Source organism: Aulostomus chinensis, chromosome 12 (genome assembly GCF_037954235.1).
Source record: "Aulostomus chinensis isolate RoL2024-O1b breed Wild chromosome 12, RoL_Achi_v1.0, whole genome shotgun sequence".
NCBI classification, from domain to species: Eukaryota; Metazoa; Chordata; class Actinopteri; order Syngnathiformes; family Aulostomidae; genus Aulostomus; species Aulostomus chinensis.
In genome coordinates this window covers 3,288,691-3,311,119 of record NC_141331.1, presented here as the reverse complement: position 1 = coordinate 3,311,119, position 22,429 = coordinate 3,288,691, and the positions used below count along the sequence as shown (strand labels likewise).

Sequence of the window (22,429 nt, the reverse complement as noted above, 5' to 3'; positions counted from 1 at the left end):
TTATGGAAGTAAACTCGGTGGAAAATATATTTTATGGCCAAGAATGAAGTTAATTGGGGGGAAAAGCAGTAGCTTGTGCACTCGAAATGAAAGTGAGGGATAGAAGTTAAATTCATAAAATAATTAAAGGGAAACAACTAAAACTGGTGACCCGTCCAGGGTGAACCCCGCCTCTCGCCTGAAGGCTGCTGGGATAGACTCCACCCCCACCCTAAACAGGATAAGAGGTAGAAAATGGATGGATGGTTGGATGGATGGAAACAACTAATATTTCATGGCCTCAAAATTATACAGTTCAGGGAACCTGTATAAATTTGTGGCGTATAAATCATGAAATTGAGCGAACAATTCAGAGGTTGTGGCCTCCCGATGGAAATAATAACATGGAGAGAGAAGTTTTAGCTATCGGCCACAAAAATAAGTTCAACCATAGATTGAGGGAAGAGGTTACATTTCAGTCTATACCCTCCACACACACACACACACACACACACACACACACACACACACACGCACACGCACTCGTATTTTTTTCTGTTGCCATTCCAGGTCTTTGTAGTTCTGGTGGAATGGTTGACCTACATGAAAACACAGCTAGTGAGAACACAAGGAAGCTCGGGGCGCGCACACACACACACACGCACGCACGCACACACACACACACACACACACACACACACGCACGCTTCTATTCTGTCAAAAGGGCTCGGCCTGCACAGTCTCCATAGCAACCAGGCCCCTCCCTTTGGCTTGCAGGGGAGGTGTTTTGAAAGTTCACGGCGTGTTTGTGCCTGTGTGTGGAGGCGCGCCAGCGGCGAGGGGCGTGGAGGACCAGCCAACTCCAAGAAGCAAAACTCCCCCCAAACTCCAGTCCTCGGCTGGAACTCACGTCCGCCAGCAGCACCTGGGAGCCTCACCGTTCACCGACCCTCTCCAGCGGGACCCTCAACCACCTGTCAGCTATGGAAGACGGCGCCTCCCAGGCCGAGCCCGGCAGCGTGTCCGGCAGCACGCACACCATCCCGCAGCAGCAGCCGTCCGAGAACGCGGAGCTGCTCATCCCGAGCTTCAGCCCTTCCTCCGCGCCGTCGTCCCCGACCCCGACCAGCACCCTCTCCCGCCTGGGATTCAAGAGCCCCACTAGCCCGAATGCGGCCGCTCCAGGCAGTCCCGTGGACCGCGGCCAGGTGAGCGCCATCACCGTGGTGGCGCTGCTGGACAAGCTGGTCAACATGCTGGAGGCGGTGCAGGACAACCAGCAGCGGATGGAGCAGAGGCAGGCCGACCTGGAGGGCGCGGTGCGGGTGGTGCAGGGCGACGTGACCCGCCTGTCCAAGACCCACGTCAGCACCTCCAACAGCGTCAGCAAACTGCTGGAGCGCTCGCGCAAGGTCAGCGGTCACCTGAAGGACGTGAAGGAGCGGCTTGACAAGCAGGGAGTCCAGGTGAAGCGGCTGGAGGCCAACCACAACCACCTGCTGAAGAGGAACCACTTCAAGGTGCTCATCTTCCAGGTGAGCCAGGAACTCGAGTTTACAGGAGGATGTCACAACACTTAACCTCCTAGAATCATGAAATATGTCCAGGTGAGGCTGGTTACTGTCCAGGTGAGGCTGGTTACTGCCTGGGTGAGGCTGGTTACTGTCCAGGTGAGGCTGGTTACTGCCCGGGTGAGGCTGGTTACTGTCCAGGTGAGGCTGGTTACTGCCCGGGTGAGGCTGGTTACTGTCCAGGTGAGGCTGGTTACTGCCCGGGTGAGGCTGGTTACTGTCCGGGTGAGGCTGGTTACTGCCCGGGTGAGGCTGGTTACTGCCCGGGTGAGGCTGGTTACTGCCCAGGTGAGGCTGGTTACTGTCCAGGTGAGGCTGGTTACTGTCCGGGTGAGGCTGGTTACTGCCCAGGTGAGGCTGGTTACTGTCCGGGTGAGGCTGGTTACTGTCCGGGTGAGGCTGGTTACTGCCCAGGTGAGGCTGGTTACTGTCCGGGTGAGGCTGGTTACTGCCCAGGTGAGGCTGGTTACTGTCCGGGTGAGGCTGGTTACTGCCCCGGTGAGGCTGGTTACTGCCCAGGTGAGGCTGGTTACTGTCCGGGTGAGGCTGGTTACTGCCCAGGTGAGGCTGGTTACTGCCCAGGTAAGGCTGGTTACTGCCCGGGTGAGGCTGGTTTCTGCCCCGGTGTGGCTGGTCACTGTCCCGGTGAGGCTGGTCACTGCCCGGGTGAGGCTGGTCACTGCCCGGGTGAGGCCCGGGTGAGGCTGGTTACTGCCCGGGTGAGGCTGGTTACTGCCCAGGTGAGGCTGGTTACTGCCCGGGTGAGGCCCGGGTGAGGCTGGTTACTGCCCAGGTGAGGCTGGTTACTGTCCGGGTGAGGCTGGTTACTGCCCAGGTGAGGCTGGTTACTGCCCGGGTGAGGCTGGTTACTGCCCGGGTGAGGCTGGTTACTGCCCGGGTGAGGCTGGTTACTGCCCAGGTGAGGCTGGTTACTGCCCAGACCTGAGTGTTTGCCTGCACTATGAACCAGTCCTGAGTCATATTTGCATTCAGATTTGACTGCGGAGGTGTGTGTTCTCTCCCGGTTGGCACTGACACCTGATAGGCTGCGGCTGCACAACACTTTATTTCATTTTGAGGTTTTGAAACTTGTCGAACAGGAACCGTTGCTCCGCCAGTGGTGTGGAGAGATGTTTGCACTTGTCTGATACACACACCTGCGCCACCGAAGGCTGCGTCCACACCGGGGATCAACTCACCAGTGGGGGATGGAGACCCATTAGATTAAGTTTTAACTGATGTAAAAGTGGTGTTTGGCTGGGGAGAGTGCTTGTGTGTGTGTGTGTGTGTGTGTGTGTGTGTGTGTGTGTGTGTGTGTGTGTGTGTGTGTGTGTGTGTGTGTGTGTGTGTGACAGTAGAGAGGAAGGGTGTGTCTGGGAATGGAGCTCCAGAGGATAATAGAGGAGCTCAGACAGCGACTGGATCTGTTTACACCCCACAGTCATAATTCAGACACACGGAGGGCTTTTGGATGGATTTGCTGTTTCAACTGCACAACACACACCTGCGGCCGTAACCTCACTCTGCCACGCCAACACGAGAGGGGAAACTACAGCACAAAACTTCCACCCTGCAAATTCTCCCTCGTTTACTAGACCTGCCATGTAGAATTAACTTTATCACTTTAATCAAATTTCTTGTTTGAGAAATGAACATCAGGGCGGCCCAGTGGTTCTGGGTTTGAGCCCCATCTATCTGGGTGAGTCTCCATGTTCTCCCTGTTCCTGCTGGGTTCTCTCTGGTACTCCAGCTTCCTCCCACAGTCCAAAGACATCAAGAGGGGACCAGGTTAATCCAGACTCTAAATTGACCGTAGGTATGACTGGGAGAGCCAATGGTTGTCTGTCTCTATGTGTTGGCCCTGCCATGGACTGGTGACCCGTCCAGGGGGAAGGCTGCTGGGATAGGCTCCACCCCCACCACCCTCAACAGGAGAAGAAGTCGTGAATGGATGAATGATGAACATCATCTTTGACCCGGGTCATCATGGATGGACTGATAGTGATATTTCAGGATTTTTGGGGGGGGGGGGGGGGGCTTTAAACGTCATTAAACACTTAACTATGTTTCAACTGAAGGTTTTCATGTTAACTTTACAGCAAAGATGGATGGAATAAAAAACAGTGGAGGTCCGGGGTCACAAAGGTCACTAAGAGCACCACTGAACAGTTAATTGCGCTCCTACTTTTCTTTTCTTTCTTTTTTTTTGCTGAATTGTTTGAGAACTGAGAGTTGCATCTTTCCTGAGCGAGCGGCATGAGAGTGATGAGCGCTGATACAGCAGGCATCAGGAGACGCAGCCAGTCGCTCCATCCGTCTGTGAGTCGTCCCGCTTGTGTCATCCTTCCCGCCTGTGACGTCTCTCTTTTAGGACGGGGGAAGAAAAAAAAAATCAAGCTAATAGTTCTCCGAGTCGCCTGGAACCGGTTTAATTTTTCAGTTGTAAATTTTCAGGACCTGCAGGTAGCGGCCCCGCAAACTGACCCTGACACCTCAGACTGTGAGGAGAGAAGCTTCCCCACAGCATGAAACCGTGGAAACACACTGCTGGTAACGGTTTGGTACTGAACTCAGGGTGCTTTGATTTGCGGCGAACCAGCTGAATTGAATCAGCAGCTACTACCAAACACTGGTTTTGTATCAGATCAATCCGAGCCGTGGTTGCCCGTCGGGGTTACAAAGTATTGGCCGCACAGGAGAGAGTAGCTGAGGTCATGTGACGTTCCTCCTGCATGTTAAGTTCTTCTATTGGGATATTTGGAGTTTATGAGATGATATTTGAGGCCATATTGCTGAAGTCTACAGTGCAAAAAAAAAAAAGGCCTTCAACTTTTTGATATGGAGATGAAAGCACACAGTTGGTTCTGATTTACCGCGGTTGCCATGCCAACGTCGTCTGACAGATGAAAGTCCGCTCAACCCTAAAAAAAACAAAAACAAGATGATGAGTTTTCTGTGCACATGTAGGAGGGCATGGATAGAAGCCCGGCTTTGCGTCTGAGCATGTGCACACAAGTGTGTGTGGGGGGGGGCAGTGTTGACTCAACCTGAGCCACTGAGTGCTCTTAGCTGCCGTTGTTACCTGGTTACCCAGGTACAGAGCCTCTGTTGTTCAAATGCATCAGGTGCCAAGACCTGGACCTGCAGCTTGAGCTGTTTGTCTGAGGGAGGGGCGGGCGAGCGAGGAAGGATCGATCAGATCCAGTTCTATCTGCTGGGAGGGTGTGTCCTGCTGCCTCGGGAGAGAGTGGACGCCACAGCTCTCTTTCAGTGCACCGTTAAATTCCACGCGTCCTTTAGATGCTTCTGCTTGTATGTGGTGTTTCCTGGCGACGTGTGTTTTCCCCTCGCACGTTGCCTGACACGTGGCGAGTTTCTGGTGCTGATCAAAAGTATCTAAGATACTGCAAATATCTGTTGATATTAGTGACATGCTGAGAGGACTGTGTGCTGCTAGCCTGCGTGATCGGCTGCCACAGAGTGACGCCAGGCTGCAGTCACTCCATTGAGCAGCTGCAGGGCTGCTCCAACACTCTCTCCCGGTTCAGATGAATCCTCCCTGCAGTGTCTGATGCGGTGTGAACTCACCCTTGGATGGACAGCTGGAACAGCGGAACGGCTCACTCAATCACAGACTGGAGCGACTTGCATGTTCCACCTCTGCTGTGGAACGCCAGAATGTTACATTAATCACACGCGGGCCGCGTATTATGGTTGTGTTGCGTCCATCAAAGCCTCAACATAACAGCAAAGAATTCTGTGTTGGGAACCATTGGGAGTGAGGGTCTGGGTCTGGACACTCATTGACCAGCACGTATGAGATACTGACCAGTTCACGTGTGACTGCGTCGGCCCTCTGCTGAGTTGATTTGTTTGCTGAGCCAAGCTAAAGAGGTGAGGGCAGGTATGACCTCACAGGCGTATGCAGCATGTGTGTGCGTGTATGCCAGCCATTGGCTGCTGTGCTGCTGTTTTGGGGTCAGGTGGATGGAGTTACAGAGCTGTAAATGAGACTTGGCAAGCCTGAGGGGAGTGGCGGGGGAATAAAAGGACTAAGTGCAGCCCTTGTTCCTTCACCTCCCTCAGCCTGCGTTGACCTTTTCCTGTGTCCGTCACTTTCTGCCCCGTCGTCTCGTCTCAAGTCCTGTCTCTTGATTTCTCTGTGCGCTCATTTTCTGATTTGCTTTCATGTTTTGTCTCTCGCCACCTGTCCTGGTTGCCTAAAAGCGCATGACAGCACGTGCTCACGCTACTCTGTGATAACGCACATTTTCTCTCTCTCCCTCCCTCCCTCTCTCCCTCCCTCCACGCTGGACTAAATTGATCCAGAACACTCATCACCCTGTACGTGCCAGCTGAGGTGGAAACTCAGAGGCCCTCTGGGTAAACAGCCACTGTAGCACGGAGCAGGGCTCGGCCGCCTCGGCCTTTGGCCACAGTCGGTCAGGAATGGCAGGGCTGTCTGCTGCTCCGCTGCGTTCCTTTGCATAACAAGAACTAATGAGGACTTAATCACTGCTGTTTGTTTGTTTTTGTGCACCAGTGCTCTTCCTGCCTCCTCATGCCCCCCCCCCACTGAGGCCCTTTCTGACATAAACAATTCCCAGCCATCTTTTGTGTTGGATTGCTGATATTTCCTTTCCTTATTATTTGTCATGCAGATTAATTTTAAAGTCTCATTACCTGGGTGGTTTCAGACCCCTGGGGGCCCCACAATCTTTTAGCTGAACTGATTTGCATCACTGTGGCATGCAAGAAATGCAATTTAATTTCCCATGACTGAAGTCGTTTATTGTCTGAGAAGATCTTAGTTAAGTCAAGCCACATCAGTTTTATTTATGTTACCCGATATCACAAATGTGCCTCAAGGGGCTCAATGATCTGTAGCGCATGAAACACCAACTGTCCCCCGAGCCTCCATTTGGACAACATGACATCATCCATCCATCCATCTTCTATACCGGGGGTGGAGCCTGTCCCAGCTAACATTGGGCGAGAGGCAAGGCTCACCCTGTGCAGGTCACCAGTCCGTCGCAGGGCCGACATCGTTCTGCTTTTGTCAACCCTGAGTTATCATACTACGTTTTTGTTAGCCAGTAACGGAGCAGCGGTGGATTGAGGTGGAGTGGATCAATGCAATGGTGTGAATCGATGCAAGTTTGTGAAAAGACGCGAGCGGAACGCTGAGAACCCCTCGGAGTCACGAGCACACGAGTGAATGCAGTTGAGGTTTGCTGCTGGCTCGGAGGTCGGCGTCGCGGCTGATGTTGACGTAGTTGTCACAGACGTCAGGTTCTGCAAGTGGGGACGGCTAAGCTAACTAGTGAGCCTCGGCACTCGTCAGCAGCCGTGACGTCCACAGACGCAGCAGTTTAATTTAAGGTCGGTGAATTACAGGCTTGAGCTAGATAAGACCGCAGCCTCGCCAGAGCGGTAGTGGCGAGTGACCTTGACAGCTTGACAGTAGAGCTGGAAATGTAACAAATTGGGAGGGGAGAAAAAAAGGATTAACTAATTCAATGAAGTGGAAGCCTCAGATATGTTTGAGTTTAGCTGGTTGTCCTCTGGGAGGGACAACAGGCAGCGCTCTCGACACACACTTTTAAATCACATTCGTATCTCGTTGAGAGAGGAAGACGCTCCTCGGCCAAGCCAACCACATGACCAGGCTCTTCATTGATAGAGGGTCTGCAGATGGACCGGGGGCCGTTCTTGACATATCTGAAACTATTATTTAGCTCGGAATAACTTGAGATGAATAAATTCCTTCATGTCTCTCTGGATGTTTTTTTTCCCCCTTTTTCTCTGACACCACATCCTGATGACACGTTACAAACATTGCTTACAAAGGTTTTGAGTGATTCACTTTCTGTGCAACTAGTCATCACAGTAATTCTGTGTACTCACACTTGACCAGAGACTGTGACTCACCTCAGCTTTCAGCGGGAGCTGAAGTTTTTCCACACCCGCTGGTTTCACTTTAGATGGAGGACAAACTGGTCCTGCTCTTCTCAGGCCTCGCCCTCGACTCTTAGCTTTAGTTTAATGGCAGTAAAACAAAAGTGTTGTGGAGTTACATGAAGGTAAACAATCATCTAATGAATAAATGAGTGAGTTCCACCTTGTGCATTAACGTGTCACAGAAGAAGAAAAACTGTTAGCTAGCAGCTGTAGAGAGCTGTTACCAAAGCACTGTTACAGAACAGATTGCCTCACGTCAAACAAGCAAAATATAATTCTACAGTGCAGATCGGGTATCCAGAGAAAAGTCTTAGGTCATTTAATTGTATCCATTTCACAGGTTAGAACATAAAGCATCAGCTAACAGCCCTAAGCTAAGTTTTTGAACATGCTAGCATAGAAATGTCACTCCAGTATATCAGTTTTCACCCATGCAGGTATTAAAAGTACTGTAAGTTTTACAATAATGAATACTGTACATTTGAGAGCTGTTTAGGTTTTACATTGAAATCATTCAACAACACAATTTATTAAAACTTCCCAGTGGAAGTAAGGAAGCATTGCATTTTAGCCTTGTTAGCATTGTTGCTAGTTAGCTAGTAAACTATCTTCTACCTGCCCAAATGAGCTTTGTCTTTACATGGCTCGTGATTTATTAGTTCAATACGTAGTAATATTTATGTACGTATAATTTTTTTTTTAAAAAATCTCGTTTGCTGAAACAAAATTTCTTCTTTTGATGTGAGTGACTCTAAAACTTGCACGCAGTCTTGAAAGTAGCACAAAAGGTGAGTAAAGGTGGCAGCTGGTTCTTTCGTGGAGCCTCCCAGTAAACGCCTTCATACAACATACTTCACAACAGCCAAGAGCACATACTGAGCACGCTTTCACACGTTATTGGTTGGGTGAAATTATTAATCTCATTTGTTCCCACTTGCTCTCTTGTTGATTTGAGTTTTCTACAACAAGCGAGGAGTTGCTTTGCTCACATTCTGCCAAAGAAGTTCAGGTTCCTAGTCCAGGATCAGCAGCTGTTCCTCGGTGACTTGTCTTGCATGTCACCTCCTCAGGTTTATAAACGCTTGGCTCGGTTTCCAATCCTAAAAGCAGCTGAAAATGTACACCCAGACATTATTAATCAATATCAACCCAACACACGCACCTGTTATTCCGTCTGTCCCTCATCATATCTCTCACACACACACACACACACCTGACGCTAGAAAATGTGTAAATGAGTGTGTGTGATGGGAAATTCACATTATAAATACACCTGGTACCCTTTTTTTTTGTTTGCTCTGTTCTTGACTTTTCAAACTTGAGTCTCCATCACAGTCTTGTTCCAAGGCCATAACATCCATAGCAGGAAAAGAGAAAACAATAGTCAGCTTGGTTCTCATTGCTCTTATTGATGCAATCTGCTGTGAAAAAAATCATAAAAATACAACTTGTTTTGAGATAACATTATGACTTTATCAAAAATATATACAGTATCTCCCCTCAGCTCTTATCAAACAATGGTCCTGATAGGGCGGATTTGGGACTGTGCTGAAGCTTTGTGAAGAAGAGGATTCTGGGAGATTAAAAAAAAAAAACACCACAAGAAGCTAAGAGAGATTAACAGTCCCATCTGAAGAGACAAAAAGCGGAACTGCGCTGGAATGTGTTGTGTTTTGCCTTCTGTTTATGTCATGGGTCACACATGCACAGAGATGTTGCAAGACAAGCAGTGCAGGTGCAGGATTATACAACAGTTTATGTGCGACCGAGCCGTCTCTTCGGGCAACCGGACTTTCAGCGACGTTCAAATCAGCTTGGTGACACACCCAGACACGCTTCCGCACTAGAAATATCACTTGGCCTTTGCCGAGTTAGCGTCTACTCGGGGGTCCAGTTTAAGCGGTCAGAAATACTACAAACAAAGGTTTGCTTTGTTAACGGAATGCCAGTTTTGTTTCCATTCATTTGCCTGGTGAATTTTAAAGCAAACCTTGAAAGGGTTGCAAGGAAATGTCAGTCAGGCACGTTTCCGTCAGCCTGTGCGATTCTTTGCACGTGGTTGTAAGAAACCTGAAGAAGGAAAAGAGTCGGCTGTCTCGAAAGTTCTCGGGGAGTTACTTTCATTTGGGCAAGTTGTAAGTTGCAGGCACTATGGAGGCGGCCATCTGCCTCGACCAGGCGGGGTGAAAGAGAGCAGGACAGAGGGGCAGATGAGAGGAGGGAGGAACGGGCAGAGATGATTCGAGGTTCTTTGGGGGCCCCAAGCAAATGTATGTGGTTTAAAAAAAAAAACTGTCAACTGTTTGGTGGTGGGGGTGTTTTTTGTTTGGTTTTTGCTTTTTTCAAAATGTGATGGCAGAGTTCAAATAGCTTTCAGACGTGTTTAAACATAGTTGAGGTTAAATTGTGCCTCCCGGATTCCTGGACCAAACCTTGAAAACCTCCAGCTCAGAGGAAGTGACCATCATCATGTCATCGATGTAAGTGATGAATTATGAATTGGACGACATACAGTGTACGACTGAAAATGAAGCATGTCATCACCTGAGGCACGTTGGTCTCCTGCACGTTACGAATGTTCGTGGCGGTCATCGGTGTGACGGCCACCTCCCCAGGTCGCCTCCCGCGGCACGTCAGCACGCCTGAATCGGTTATTGTGTTGTGTGATTACACAAGCTTGTAAAGCCAGTAAACACGCCATGTTTTCTTTTGGCGAGGCAGATATGGGAGGGGGGTGTGGAGAGGAAAGAATGCCCCTGCTTGTGATGAAAAGATTGATGGCATGCTTTATATTTACATGTTTTATTCCATTTTCTGATCATATCATATATGTTTTATTTATGGAATGTTCCAGTGTGCTATGACGGAATGATTGGGAATGTTAGGATTCAAATGGACTATTGTGCTTGTGTACAGTACAGAGAGTTTATCTTGTTTCATGGGAAGCCAATCCCAAGACAAATAGCAGAATTCCATCTTCTCTTTTCCCTTTCCTCCTTCCTTCCTGTGTCCATGGATGGGTCCTCATGTCATACATGGAGGAGGGTGAAGGGAGCGTGATGTTACATAACAAGCCGGGCAGGGTGACCTCTTACTGCACTGTAGTGGGAAGGATGTAAGCAGAACAAACCCAGAAGAAGACAAATGTAAAAGGAGTGTAATCTATCAGTGGATGTTTCACAGAGAAGCATCAGATCTTCAAACACCTGTCGGAGATTTAGGACCGACGGGTTTGGGGTTGCAACGTCTTGCAATGACTCTTCCAAGGACAAAAGAAAAGATTTCTGGGGGGAGTTGAACAAAGGATTAACAGTCTTTTAAATCTGAAACTATTTTCTTCCATTGAAACATGAGTAAGATTTTTTTTAATGGCTTACCGTGCCTTGACAGTGGTGTTTAGCAGGCTTTGTCTTTGGCAAATCCTTGTGACATAAATCCCCACCTGAGTGTGAAGTAGTGAGTGTGTCTGTGTGTGTGTGTGTGTGTGTGTGTGTGTGTGTGTGTGTGTGAGAGAGAGAGAGAGAGAGAGAGACACAGGTGTACATTTGTGGTTCTCAAAGTTGGACTCCCAGGGGTCCTTTAAGATGTCTCATGGGGTCCTCAGCAAAACGGTGTAATTTGACTTTTGGGGGTCTGCAGCTTACTGAGAGTCAATTTAGGGGTTGTGAACATTGCCAAAAAAACAACAACAAAAGGTTGGAGAAACTTTGAAACAAGTCAAAGAAATGTACTCATGTAAGCACTTTGAAGTGTGTGTGTGTGTGTGTGTGTGTGTGTGTGTGTGTGTGTGTGTGTGTGTGTGTGTGTGTGTGTGGTACCCTTTCATCGATGAAGTCCCCTGGAGGCACCTGAGTCACTGTGCCAACACACCTGTATGCCAACCTGGCCTGGTAGGATAAACAGAACCTCCATTATCATCTGAAGGGGCAGGAAAACACACCTGGTCAAAGTTCCGTCCAGCTCTGCGACCGACGGCTAATTAAACGGTTAAAATGAGTAGCCTCTTCTCTTTGTAAGTGTTTGTTTATCAGCACATCCATTGTTCTTTCTGTGGAAAGAACAAATTGTACTTTAGAGGTTTAAAAAAACATTCCATTGGAGCTTTCATGTTTTGTGGTTGCGTACAGTTATTCATCAACTCTGCACGATAGGTATTGATTGGGCTGGATGATAACGCTGGAATCAATATATGTTTTCCTCTGTATTTTCCTTGACAACAAGGGAGGGGCCAACTTTCCTTTGTTTACTTTGTCTTCAGGCGGGACACCTACTGATACAGAGAAAGACCACACCAATAATATACAACAGGAGTAGTGTAATAAGCTTATCTGGCGGTTGATAGACTCATTGGGAGAAGAGGAGTATTTCACTTGAGCGCCAGTGTTGCAACATGAAGGCTAACAGCTGCCTTTAGCCGTGGACTATACCACTGTTCTTAACCTGGCAGCCCCAAATTACTGCTTTGCCAGGCTTTGTGTTGCCTGCTGAGATCGCAATTACTTGTTAGTGTGGTGTTGTACATTTTGTGAGACTCTGCAAGGCAAAAGTAGCTTTTCATCCATCATCCTCTGCTTGCTTGTGCTGCCTTTGGCTGTGTCATGTAAAGTTGTTGACTCGCGGGTTGAGAGGTTAGTCCATCTGAGGTTGAAGTTGAAATGTCTGGAATTTTGAGCACGTTGAATTTTGCATTTTTTGTAGGAAATAATTTCCGTGCCTAACAAAAGTTTGTTTTGTTTCACAAGATCATCTTATCAAATGGCCCTTTTATGCATTTTGAAGCGTGAATGTATTTGTCAGAAGTACGAAGCTAACGTTACGTTAGCAGCATCTCCACAACTGGCTCTCTGCTCCTTTTGTTTTAGGAATGACATTTAATAACCACAACAAATTAGCAAGCCTTGTTAAGCGACTTGTGAGCCACCACCATTTTTTGACACATAAAAAGCTTTTAAAGAAAATTATAGCCTACAGAGGTCAAAGTAGAAATAATTTTTAACTTTGATTGCAGCGTTCAGTAAACACTGCAAACCGGTGGCACAGCAGAGAAGAGTTGTTTTATGGATGGCCATGTGTGAATGTCTTTACTCAACCCATTCAATGAATAATTCAGGGTATAAAACACACTAAGAGAGATAAACACATGTAAAGGGGAACTAAGGTATCATTACTCCTGTGGTATAAAGAGACACTCACTCACACAGTAACCAGAGCTCCTTCCACCGGTTCAAGTGTGTCAAACTTTGCCCTGTTTGAAAAGAGCGAGAGGACTGACTTTATTAGCTCTGGCTCAGTCACACCTAGCAGGACTTGCTATTAGCATAAATGGCAGTTCTGCTAACGTTCAGCTAAATCGTTCAGCTGCATTGCATAACTGAAAATGTCACCATGAATTATCTTTGTTATTTGGTCCCAATCCAAATGTATTTACATTTCTTTTCATCTTGCTCTCTGGAACAGCCTTTAAGATAATGACTGCGCACAAATACACAAAAGCACACAGAAACACATCCAGACGTCACATGCCCCGTGGCTAATGAGTGTTTGCTTAGATAGTATATTAATTACTGAGGTTCCCAGGAGAATAGCAGCACAATCAGAAGTTGGGACACACAAAGAGGGTCAAATGGTAATTTGGAAGTTTCTTGTAGGGTTAAACTGGGGACAGGCATTTGACACATAATACCAATAAAGGATGGTGGGAAAAAGCTGGAAGTTGTCATTTAAAAAAACAAACAAACTGTAGATTGTTTGTGTGAGTTATGATTGCTAAGTAAAGCATCAACTGAAGGGTTATTGTGCTGTTACGTCATGCTTTTAGTGGCATTTGAATGCCAGAAGGATTCAGCTAAAACTAGGAGGTGGCTAAGGAACAAGCTATTCAGTATTGGGTTAGATTAGTTATAGCGCCACCTGTTGGGCCGCAGATCAATCTTGTATTTGGTCAGAAACCGCTTTACTACTTGGTCATGGGTAAAGTGAGGACATAGCGCCTTGACTACAGAGGACATTTACATGGTCATAGCGCAACCTTGTGGTTACGAGGAACAAACATTTCAAAATTACACAGTGTTGTCTTCACGATGTGATTTAAACAACGTAATTTAAAGGAAGTTGGGCTCTCTAGCACCACCTAGTGGAAGTAGGAAGTGATATTTGCAACACAGTGCAGCATTCGTCTTCTCCTTGACGTAAATTCTACTATTTTAACGTTCCACCTCCCTCTCGATCCATGCGACAGCCGTAAACTGCGATGCACTCAGGGGTGCGAGTGTCCTTTCATTGTTGCTTGGAGCACAGAAGTGCCAGGGACCAAAAGTTTGACCTGGCAAAAATATGTGCTCTCCGAGTTCTGTCCAGTGAGATTATCAATCCATCCGTAGCAGATATTATATTATGTAGCAGCTTCAGTTCTCATTCAAGGTTGTTTGAGATTCATTCAGTGCCTCCCACACTCTCCAAGGCCCACACCGATTAAGTCAAACGTGTTTGAGCCAAATCGCAGTCCACAGCATGCCCAAACTGGAGTGGAGGAGTCAAGATTGAATCTATTCAAACCTTGACACCACCATCATCCATGATTTGATTTCGCATGAACACGTTCACATCCATGCCCTCTCAAAGGGCGTGCTTCAGCGCCAAACCATCAGCAGAAATGTGCATTCGGGTACCGCTCATGCAGATCCAACAGAAAAGGAGGGCTCGCTGTTAAATGACCAGGGCTGCTCCCATGGTGCCGTCTCTGTTGTGTTTTTGTATTTCAAGTTACAGACTTGCAGTGCATCAGCGCTCCTATTCTGGGGGCAGGGATGGTGACATAACCCTCGTGTTGGTGGTGAAGACAACCCTTCGGTACACCTCATCTCAAAGCTGTGTCACCAGTATAGAAATCAGATCATTCTAAAGTTATGAAACGTTTCTAGTGTTTCTTCCCCCTCTATATTGTATATGGGACGCTTTTTCAAAGGTTGACGCTGTGATTTTAAAACCACGCCGACAGATTTATTGACATCCAAGTAGGAAAACTGCACACGATTGAATTTGTGCGTGTTTACCATCAAGGTTTCAGTTTTCTGCTGTACATGACTTCACACTCCTCACAAGCTGTCTGTGTACTACAACATTGTTTCGATGTCTAAAGGAAGTGCTTTCAGCTGACGTGAATCAGGTTAAACAGCAGTAATTATCCGTAAGTGCTCATTTGAGATTGCTTCGGTTCGCCAGTGGGCGAGCAGAAAGAAAAAAAAATGCAGGGCCCGAGTGCTGCAACTCCTCATGCATGTGTCTTCTGTTGTGTGACACAATATTGATTGGGCTATAATTACTGCAGGAGAATTTCATTTCAATCCCATAGCCCTCTTATTAAATTATGCCTTGAATCTTTCAGTCTATTTGACCATAATTGTAGTTGTCATAGACAATTGTGGCTGAGTGAAGAATCTGCAAGAAGCTAAACTCTTCCAGACCATCTGGTTGGCCCGGTCTTGAAGTATGTGTTAATGACACCCCGGGGAAGATGCATGGCACGGTCCTTCAGAAACCTTTGACATCCTTAAAGCCTTCTTTCATTGCCTGACAAGCTGCCACACATTCTTTGAAATGTAGAAATACAAAAACATTCTTACATGCATGTCGAGTCACTGCAAAGTGCTCTGAGCGCGACATAGCAGCCGTATTCAGAACCTCAGACTAGCGTACCACGGGCAGGATGCGCCGCCGTCTGGACCAGCCCACTTTTAGTTTGAGGGAGTGTCCCACTTCATGAGCAACTGATTCAGTGAATTCTCAGCACCTCAGACGTTGAACCTTTTCTTAGCTGCTCATGAACGAAGTGTTACACACAGTAAAAGCACAGTAGTACTTTGAGTCGGAATGACAGAATGCAATGAAAACATTGTAGCTTTGGGTTTAGGTCGGGAAACGTGGAGTCAAGCGCCCACAACTTTGCCTCCCACTTTACCAGTCTGGTGGGTGTTGTACCCAACACCACCAAATAGTCCTAAAACCTTCAAATTAGCATAGTTGAACATCCGGTTCCCTCACGTTAGTTTCAGTAGCTTCTTTAAAAGGGTTTCCGCTTGAATGCCTGAAATAAAGTCAGTGGTTAAAACAAGCTTGATATATTTTTGAGGGACCGATCTGCAGAGCAAAACATGCTGGTAAATACGAAACTTGTGAATTTTGTTAGTGTCCTAAAAGCAGCGGTTTCCACCTGGTGGCCAAATGAGACTACAGACTCTGAAAGAATAAATGGCACAGCCGGTCCGTGGAGAGATCAGTTGTTCCACTGTCGGTAAACTTAAATGCCAGGTCTTGTTTGAGCTCTGTCTTGTGCCTGTACAAGAAAAAATGCAGTACTCGTGGTTATCTAAAGCCCGAGTATCCAGTGGTGATACCGTTGTAGGGGTTGGTTTTCTGAGCATTTCAAATATGTAGGGAAGTATGTCAAGCACTGAAGCCTTCCCTCCTCACTCGCCCCTGGGTGTGAAAGGATGGGGGCGATGGAGATGGGAAACTCTTACTCATAAATCCAGAGTGGAGTGCAACAGTGTGATGGATGGTGAGGCAGAGTGTCAAAGGGGGAGGGGGGGGAGAGAAGAGAATATCAAGCGAAATGAAACTCCCTGGTCTCTATCTCACTGTTCACTGTGGTCAACGTGTGCATGGATGTGGAAAGTGAGACAGAGAAAGATAAAGAAGGAAACGGGGATAAGTGGGATTCCCAGTGAGAAACAGGTGGAATTCTTCGGATGTCTTGAGGGGAAACTCAGGAGACGTGCACAGGCTGAATTCCTCCGTCTGTCACAAACAATTGTAAACACACATAAACGCAGACATGCACACCAGCCAAACCATGATCACAAGTATCTATGGGGAATGTGGAGGTCAGTACACCTCCAGACTTGGTTCATCCTGGATAACGAGTCCTCTGAAGTCACAGGATCTTCTCAAGTCACTCCTTGATTCCTGCGTCGTTTCTTATCTTTTCTTGATCACACTTGCGAACTTTCCCTAATTGTCTCCTCATCAGGTGTACAGATGTAGAAAAACTAACTCTCTGTAAATGGTCTGTTGTTTAATCTTCAACCGTGTCAGTGCGCATCTCCAAGCGAAGCTGCTCTGGATGTTAGGATGACCGCTATTGAACATGATCTCTCCTGCTTTTTCGCTCCTCGTTGGATTCTTTGAAACTCAAGTGTCTCTGAAGAGTTGGATTTGTTTTTTTGTTTGTTTGATTCTTTATGTCAAATATTAACTGTCACCAAAACAATTGATAGACAGTACGCATCAGATTTATTGCTGTACTCTGCTGCAGTGTGTTTTAAGAGGCATTAATATTTATTGAGGAGAATTAACCCAAACTTCCTCCTCCTGCTCTTCTCTGCCCCAACAGGAAGACAACGAGATCCCCTCCAGTGTGCTCGTGAAGGATTCCCTCAAGACCCCGCAACCAAGCCAGTACGATGCAGAGTCCACCCATCCTACTCCATCGGTTGCCGGCTCTGTTGATGGTTTCCGTGGCCAAGAGGAAGGTCTCCAGACCATTAGCCTTTCTTCAGATGATGATGAGAGTCTTGCAATACACAAAGAGGAGGGAAGTATGCTGGAGTGTGAGGGTGCAGAGGGTACGTCCCGCAACTTTGAGAGAAGGGCTGACAAGTTCAAGCGCTCCAGCCTGAAGAAGGTGGACACCATCAAGAAGGCCTTCTCGCGCCAGAGCATTGAGAAGAAGATGAACCAGATTACCACCAAGATTGTGCCTCCAGAGAAGCGTGACAAAATCAAGAAGAGCCTCACCCCTAACCACCCCAAGAGCCCCACTGCCAAAGCCTCCTCGTTCAAGGTGACTCCCATGACCTTTAATGTCAAGAAGGTCAGAGATGGGGAGGTTTCCTCGCCAGAGATGGTCTCACCTGGGGAAGGAGCCCATGTGGAGATCCCTCCTCTGGAGTGCTTAGATGGAGAGATCCCCTTGGCAGAGGTGCACGCCCAGGGGGGAGTCATGGGGGAGATGCAAGAAATGCTGAGCCCCTCCACCCCAGAGAGCATGAAGGCAGAGCTGTCAATCAACGGGGAAGCGCCAATCATTGAATGTGAAATAAATGGCGCACGCTCTGCCGGCCTGGCAGTCCCAGAGCACGATGACGATGTTGGCGAGGAAGATGAAGAAGAAGAGGAAGAAGAGCAACGCAAAAGCCCTGTTGAAGCAGCAGGAGATACGCAGACAATCACAGCAACAATTGCTGTGGGGCAAGTGTCTTAATATAGCACGATATGATTGGCCACCGGTTCTTGTTTCTTTGTTTTCTGCATTTACTGAACGACCAGCACACACATATTCACATAAACGTGCTATCCATTGAATCTCGGCTTCCGGTGGGAGTCAATCACTAAACCTTGATTACATGACGGTGGGAAAAAAATGAATTATTATGTAAATCGGACAAAAAAAAAAAATTTTTAAAATACGTAGTCCGACTGAAATTGTACATTTCCAAGTCAGAATTACACATGTAGATAATGTGGTTGGAAGTGAAATTACTTTCGCGTTTTTACACTCCAGTCAACCCACGAGTGGCCTGGGGTTCTAGACACGTTCTACAGGTTCCACTGTGGAACAAATGTTTGACACAGCCAGTCTCGTAAATGCGAGCAAAAACAATGAATATCTGAAAAAAGAGACAAATCCATGTCATCTCTTTGTTTTTCTTAAATAGTCTTTGAAGTCCACCGTTACAAAGGCTGGTCAGCTTGTTCAGGTATCAGCTGTTAGGGGGCCTACGGCCACCTACCGTTCCAGAGGCGGACATACTGTTGCGAATAAGACGATCCCGCCTCAGAATTAAACAACCTAATCAAACTACAACTACAGCTCGACTGCAGCTGTGAATGTAAACCCACTGAGTGTCTTTTGAGTATCACCAGTGTCGTCTGCGCTCCAGTTGCTCCACCTCGCGGTGCATCTCCAGTGACCCGTAGCTGCCATCAGCTGGTGCCACATCTTCAATAGGCACATCTCCAGGGCGCTGGCCCAACTATCTCCCCCACGCTGGGTCTCTCTGCCTCTAGACCTCTTTCCTTCACTGACAAATAGGCCTCTTTGTTCTTGTGTTTTTGTGAAAAATAGTAAATCTTTGGCAACAGTGGTAACGCCCACACACATGTTGAGGTAGTGTGTAGCCAGGTTGTGTTCAAGAGTTGGAATGGGGGTATTCTGGGTTTTCCAGTGAAAAGGGTTGTTTTGTAGTGAACTAGAAGTTGTTTTCTTTCCACCAGAGCTGAATGAGCCCTGATACTAACAGGTAACTATACTTCACTAATCTGAGTGGCTCTGTCCTGTCAATGTCCTTCACCTGCAGTTGTGGTATGGAATTTTACTTGGGCTCATCAGTTCTTATCAGTGCTCATCAGTGACTATGATTACATGACAATAATCTGACGTGATTCTGAACAAGACACTATTTCAGTTAACGTGTTTACATGCGACACAGCAAAGTCCGACTGGTGAGGATGAGGCACTGCAACACGACGTCCCTACGTTGTATGTCAGGGTTTCCCTCTGGAATTTGACATGAAGTTGTTGAGCCATGCTGCCACCAGGGTATGCACACATTCAAGTGTTTTCTTAACAGTTGTGCAAATTGTTGCGCTTCGAGCTGCAGAATCAAGCAGTGTGACTGCAAATATGTGTCGCAAAATGCGACTTATGCATTCTCCACGTCTTGATTTCCTCTTTTGGGTCCCTTTTCACACTTCATCTCCTCAGTGACTCTGTGTTCCCAGCAGCGCCACATGCCAACTTACCCAAGTAATCAGAAAAGGCTCTCTCCATGGGAGCGTCGTTTCTGAGTCTTGTCTTAACCAAAGTGACGTCAGAATATTGCAGTCCATGTAAACGTAGCACGATGGCTTAACTACCCGATACACCGTTAAGTTGAATGGGGTACGGGTTCAATCGGCTTTTTCGAAACATTTGCCTTTCTCAAACCTTACATTTATTTCAAAGTCATTCAAGTTAAAAAAAAAAAAAACAACCCGAGTGTGAAGTGAAGTCACGCTGATGCTGAGGACATTGCTGCAGGACAGAAGCTGCTCCGGATGCAGAGGGAAATGTAAGCGACACTTAACACAAACTAACTTTTTACAGCTCTTTGTCTTTTTGCGGAGCATTTTTTGTATGTTTATGTACAGAAATCTTTTTTTGTTTTGTTTTAAATGAGGCACACAACTCTCCTGGTATTATACACCTTAATATAGTACCTTTACAATTACTGAATGGAGTGTGTGTACCTTGAACGTTGTGTCTGTTAATTTCCTGTAGTGACTATGTGATAGTTGGGTGTTTATAGAACTGCTGTTGTCCTCTCAATAACTGAAATTATGACATGTTTACTCAGTTTCTGACATAAATGCTATCTTTGACGGTTGCCAGGGCGCCATCACTGAAGCCACTCCTGTTCCATACATGCACACACGCGCACACGCACACACACACACACACACACATACAGTATACCGCTACTGTGCCTTTAACTTGCTCGAGCTGGGGTGAGTAATTGCACTCCTGAAGGGATGGATGCCAGTGATTTTGTAGATAAGCGCGACGTCAAACACGCCTTATTCTTCTGGGAAATTCCTCGGCCCTTTTACTCTTTGGGAGATGGACGGTTTACACACAGAGAGCGAGGACGTTTGAGGGAGAGTTTTAAGAATTTCGTGTTAGGATGTCACGTCCAGGAGTTTCCATTAAGTGACCTTCCTCTTGTTGCACATTGTCAGCGATTTCCAAATGTTCGCTCCAGATGTCTGATGTTGAGACGCTCTAAAAATAATTCAGCAAAAAATACCAGGTGTCATAATACTAGAGGTCAGGAGTGGATAAAGGCGGAGGACGGCACTCCTACGTTTGACGAATGGCTCCTCATCAGCCCATTCTTCATGCCTGTGGCCTCCTTGTTGAGACAGAGCGAAGAGAGGAAGGGGCTGGGGGGGTGGGAGGGAGAGCAGAGGGATGGAAAGTATGGAGCCTCAGAGTGGCCACAGACGAAATTTGTTGCAACAATTATTGATTAATTCACATTTTAAGGCCACAAGATACAATTTATTCCCCTTAACTTAGTGCAGCTCAGCATTTTGAGGCTACAGTGTAAAACTTCCATCCATCCATCCATTTTCTTGCGCTTGTCCTGTTAAGGGTCGCGGGGGGCTGGAGTCTATCTAAGCGGCTTTCGGGCGAGAGGCGGGGTTCACGCTGGACGGGTCACCAGTCCAGTCATAGCTACGGTCAATTTAGAGTCTGGATTAACCTGGTCCCCTCTTGATGTCTTTGGACTGTGGGAGGAAGCTGGACAACCAGAGAGAACCCAGCAGGAACAGGGAGAACATGGAGACTCACCCAGAAAGACCCCGTGCTCCAGCCGGGGCTCCACCCACAACCTTCTTGCTGGGGGGCCACAGGGAGGACCACTGCTCCACCGTGCAGCCCCCATGTAGAACTTGTTCCCATTAATGAATCAAAGTGTTGGGAGCAAGTAATCTTTGCCTCATGGCCTCAGAATGACTCAAATGAGGGAACAAAGTAAAGCTTGATACCACGTCACCCCTTGTGACCTCAAAACAATGAAACTGGATGCATAAGATTAAAAATAATGGCCATGAATTCATTAAAATGAGGGAACGAGTGATGTCATCACCATAAAGTGAATAAATTTAGTCAGTAGTTTTGTGTTTTGTCCTCAATTCAGGGGACATGTTCCATATTTCGGCCATGTTGAGGGAATGGGTGGTATCTTCCTCTACGTCCTCTCCAGGTCTCAGTGGGAAGTTTGAGGAAGGACCTCGCTCGTGCGTCAGCCGGACCGTTTTAAGGGTAACACTTGTGAATAGATGGCGCCATGATTCAGCTGCGGCTCTCATCTGTTTCACTGCGTCCACGTAGTTCTACAATCAAACTGTGCATGGGAATCAGTCCCACTGTGCTGAGGGAGACCACAGGAAGACAGCAGTGCGTGTGATGTAACAGGAATGCTTTCTTTGTTCATGTGTGCCTTTCCTCATCTGACATTGTAGGGAGAAATTTAAATTAGACGTAAATTATTTTTAAAAAATTGTCACCTGTTTCCACTGAATGTTCTTAATCATGCAGCGGATGTCCGTTCTTTTCTCTTTTTTTTAATTATTCTTTGTTTAATTCCTGAAAAAGGATCAAACACGAGGCTTGTGTACATTCTGATTGAGCTTAAACTGTGACTGGCGTAGAGCTTTTTCTTTTGTTTTTTTTTTTGCTTCTTATTCTCACAAAAGTTTAACTTTGATTAGGAAAATAAAATATCTAGATTTGTGTAAAAGTGTTTTTATTTGTTCAGACATCAGATTATCTAATCAGAATTGTATTCATTTTGTTGGAAATTTGGAAAAGCAAGTCAGACACAGCACTGTCAGGCGGTGATGCCGTGGTGACGGTCGACTCTGTGCAAAGTGCTTTATAGGTTCGTAGTGTAGAGTACCACTTCAACCAAAGACGTTCCCTCGCAGCAGAAGTTAACACAACTGTCTTCTGACACACGTTGCTAACACCTTGTAAACACGCAGGAACACCCTTTCAGACTTTTAGTATTGTTTACATTAATAAAGATTTTTTAAAGCTCCGCTGTTGTGTGTGTGTGTGTCTTTATTTGCAGCCCCCTCAGATGTGAACACATTCATGTTCAGAGGAGGAAGGATTCACCCGGAGGTCCCGCCTCCTTTGTGGCATGAGGGAAACGTTGAGTCAGGTGATAGTAAATGGCTGCAGGTTGTGGTGTCCTAATCTGGTTAACCTGTGTGCAGGTGCAGGTGCTGGTGAGGGGGCGGTGCAGCTGCTCAGCCCTGACTTCCAGAGCTCAGTCCATGGATTAAATATAAAATCTACCTCAGGACCA

At 47.0% G+C, this 22,429-nt stretch overlaps 1 protein-coding gene across 1 annotated transcript; it reads left to right on the top strand.

Annotated features, from left to right (window-relative positions):
* The first annotated feature begins 825 nt into the window (after positions 1–825).
* On the top strand, positions 826–22,157 carry cavin2a (caveolae associated protein 2a). Its single transcript, XM_086219677.1, has 2 exons — positions 826–1,514; positions 16,903–22,157. The coding sequence occupies exons 1-2, from the start codon at positions 963–965 to the stop codon at positions 17,770–17,772; spliced, it is 1,422 nt and encodes a 473-aa protein (XP_086075803.1). The 5' UTR covers positions 826–962; the 3' UTR covers positions 17,773–22,157.
* Positions 22,158–22,429: the final 272 nt, after the last annotated feature.

Bases quoted from the DNA above. Each gene is read 5' to 3' on its own strand.
- cavin2a (XM_086219677.1), top strand. From the start codon at position 963: ATGGAAGACGGCGCCTCCCAGGCCGAGCCCGGCAGCGTGTCCGGCAGC. The intron at 1,515-16,902 runs GTGAGCCAGGAA...CTGCCCCAACAG, and splicing joins TCAAGGTGCTCATCTTCCAG to GAAGACAACGAGATCCCCTC.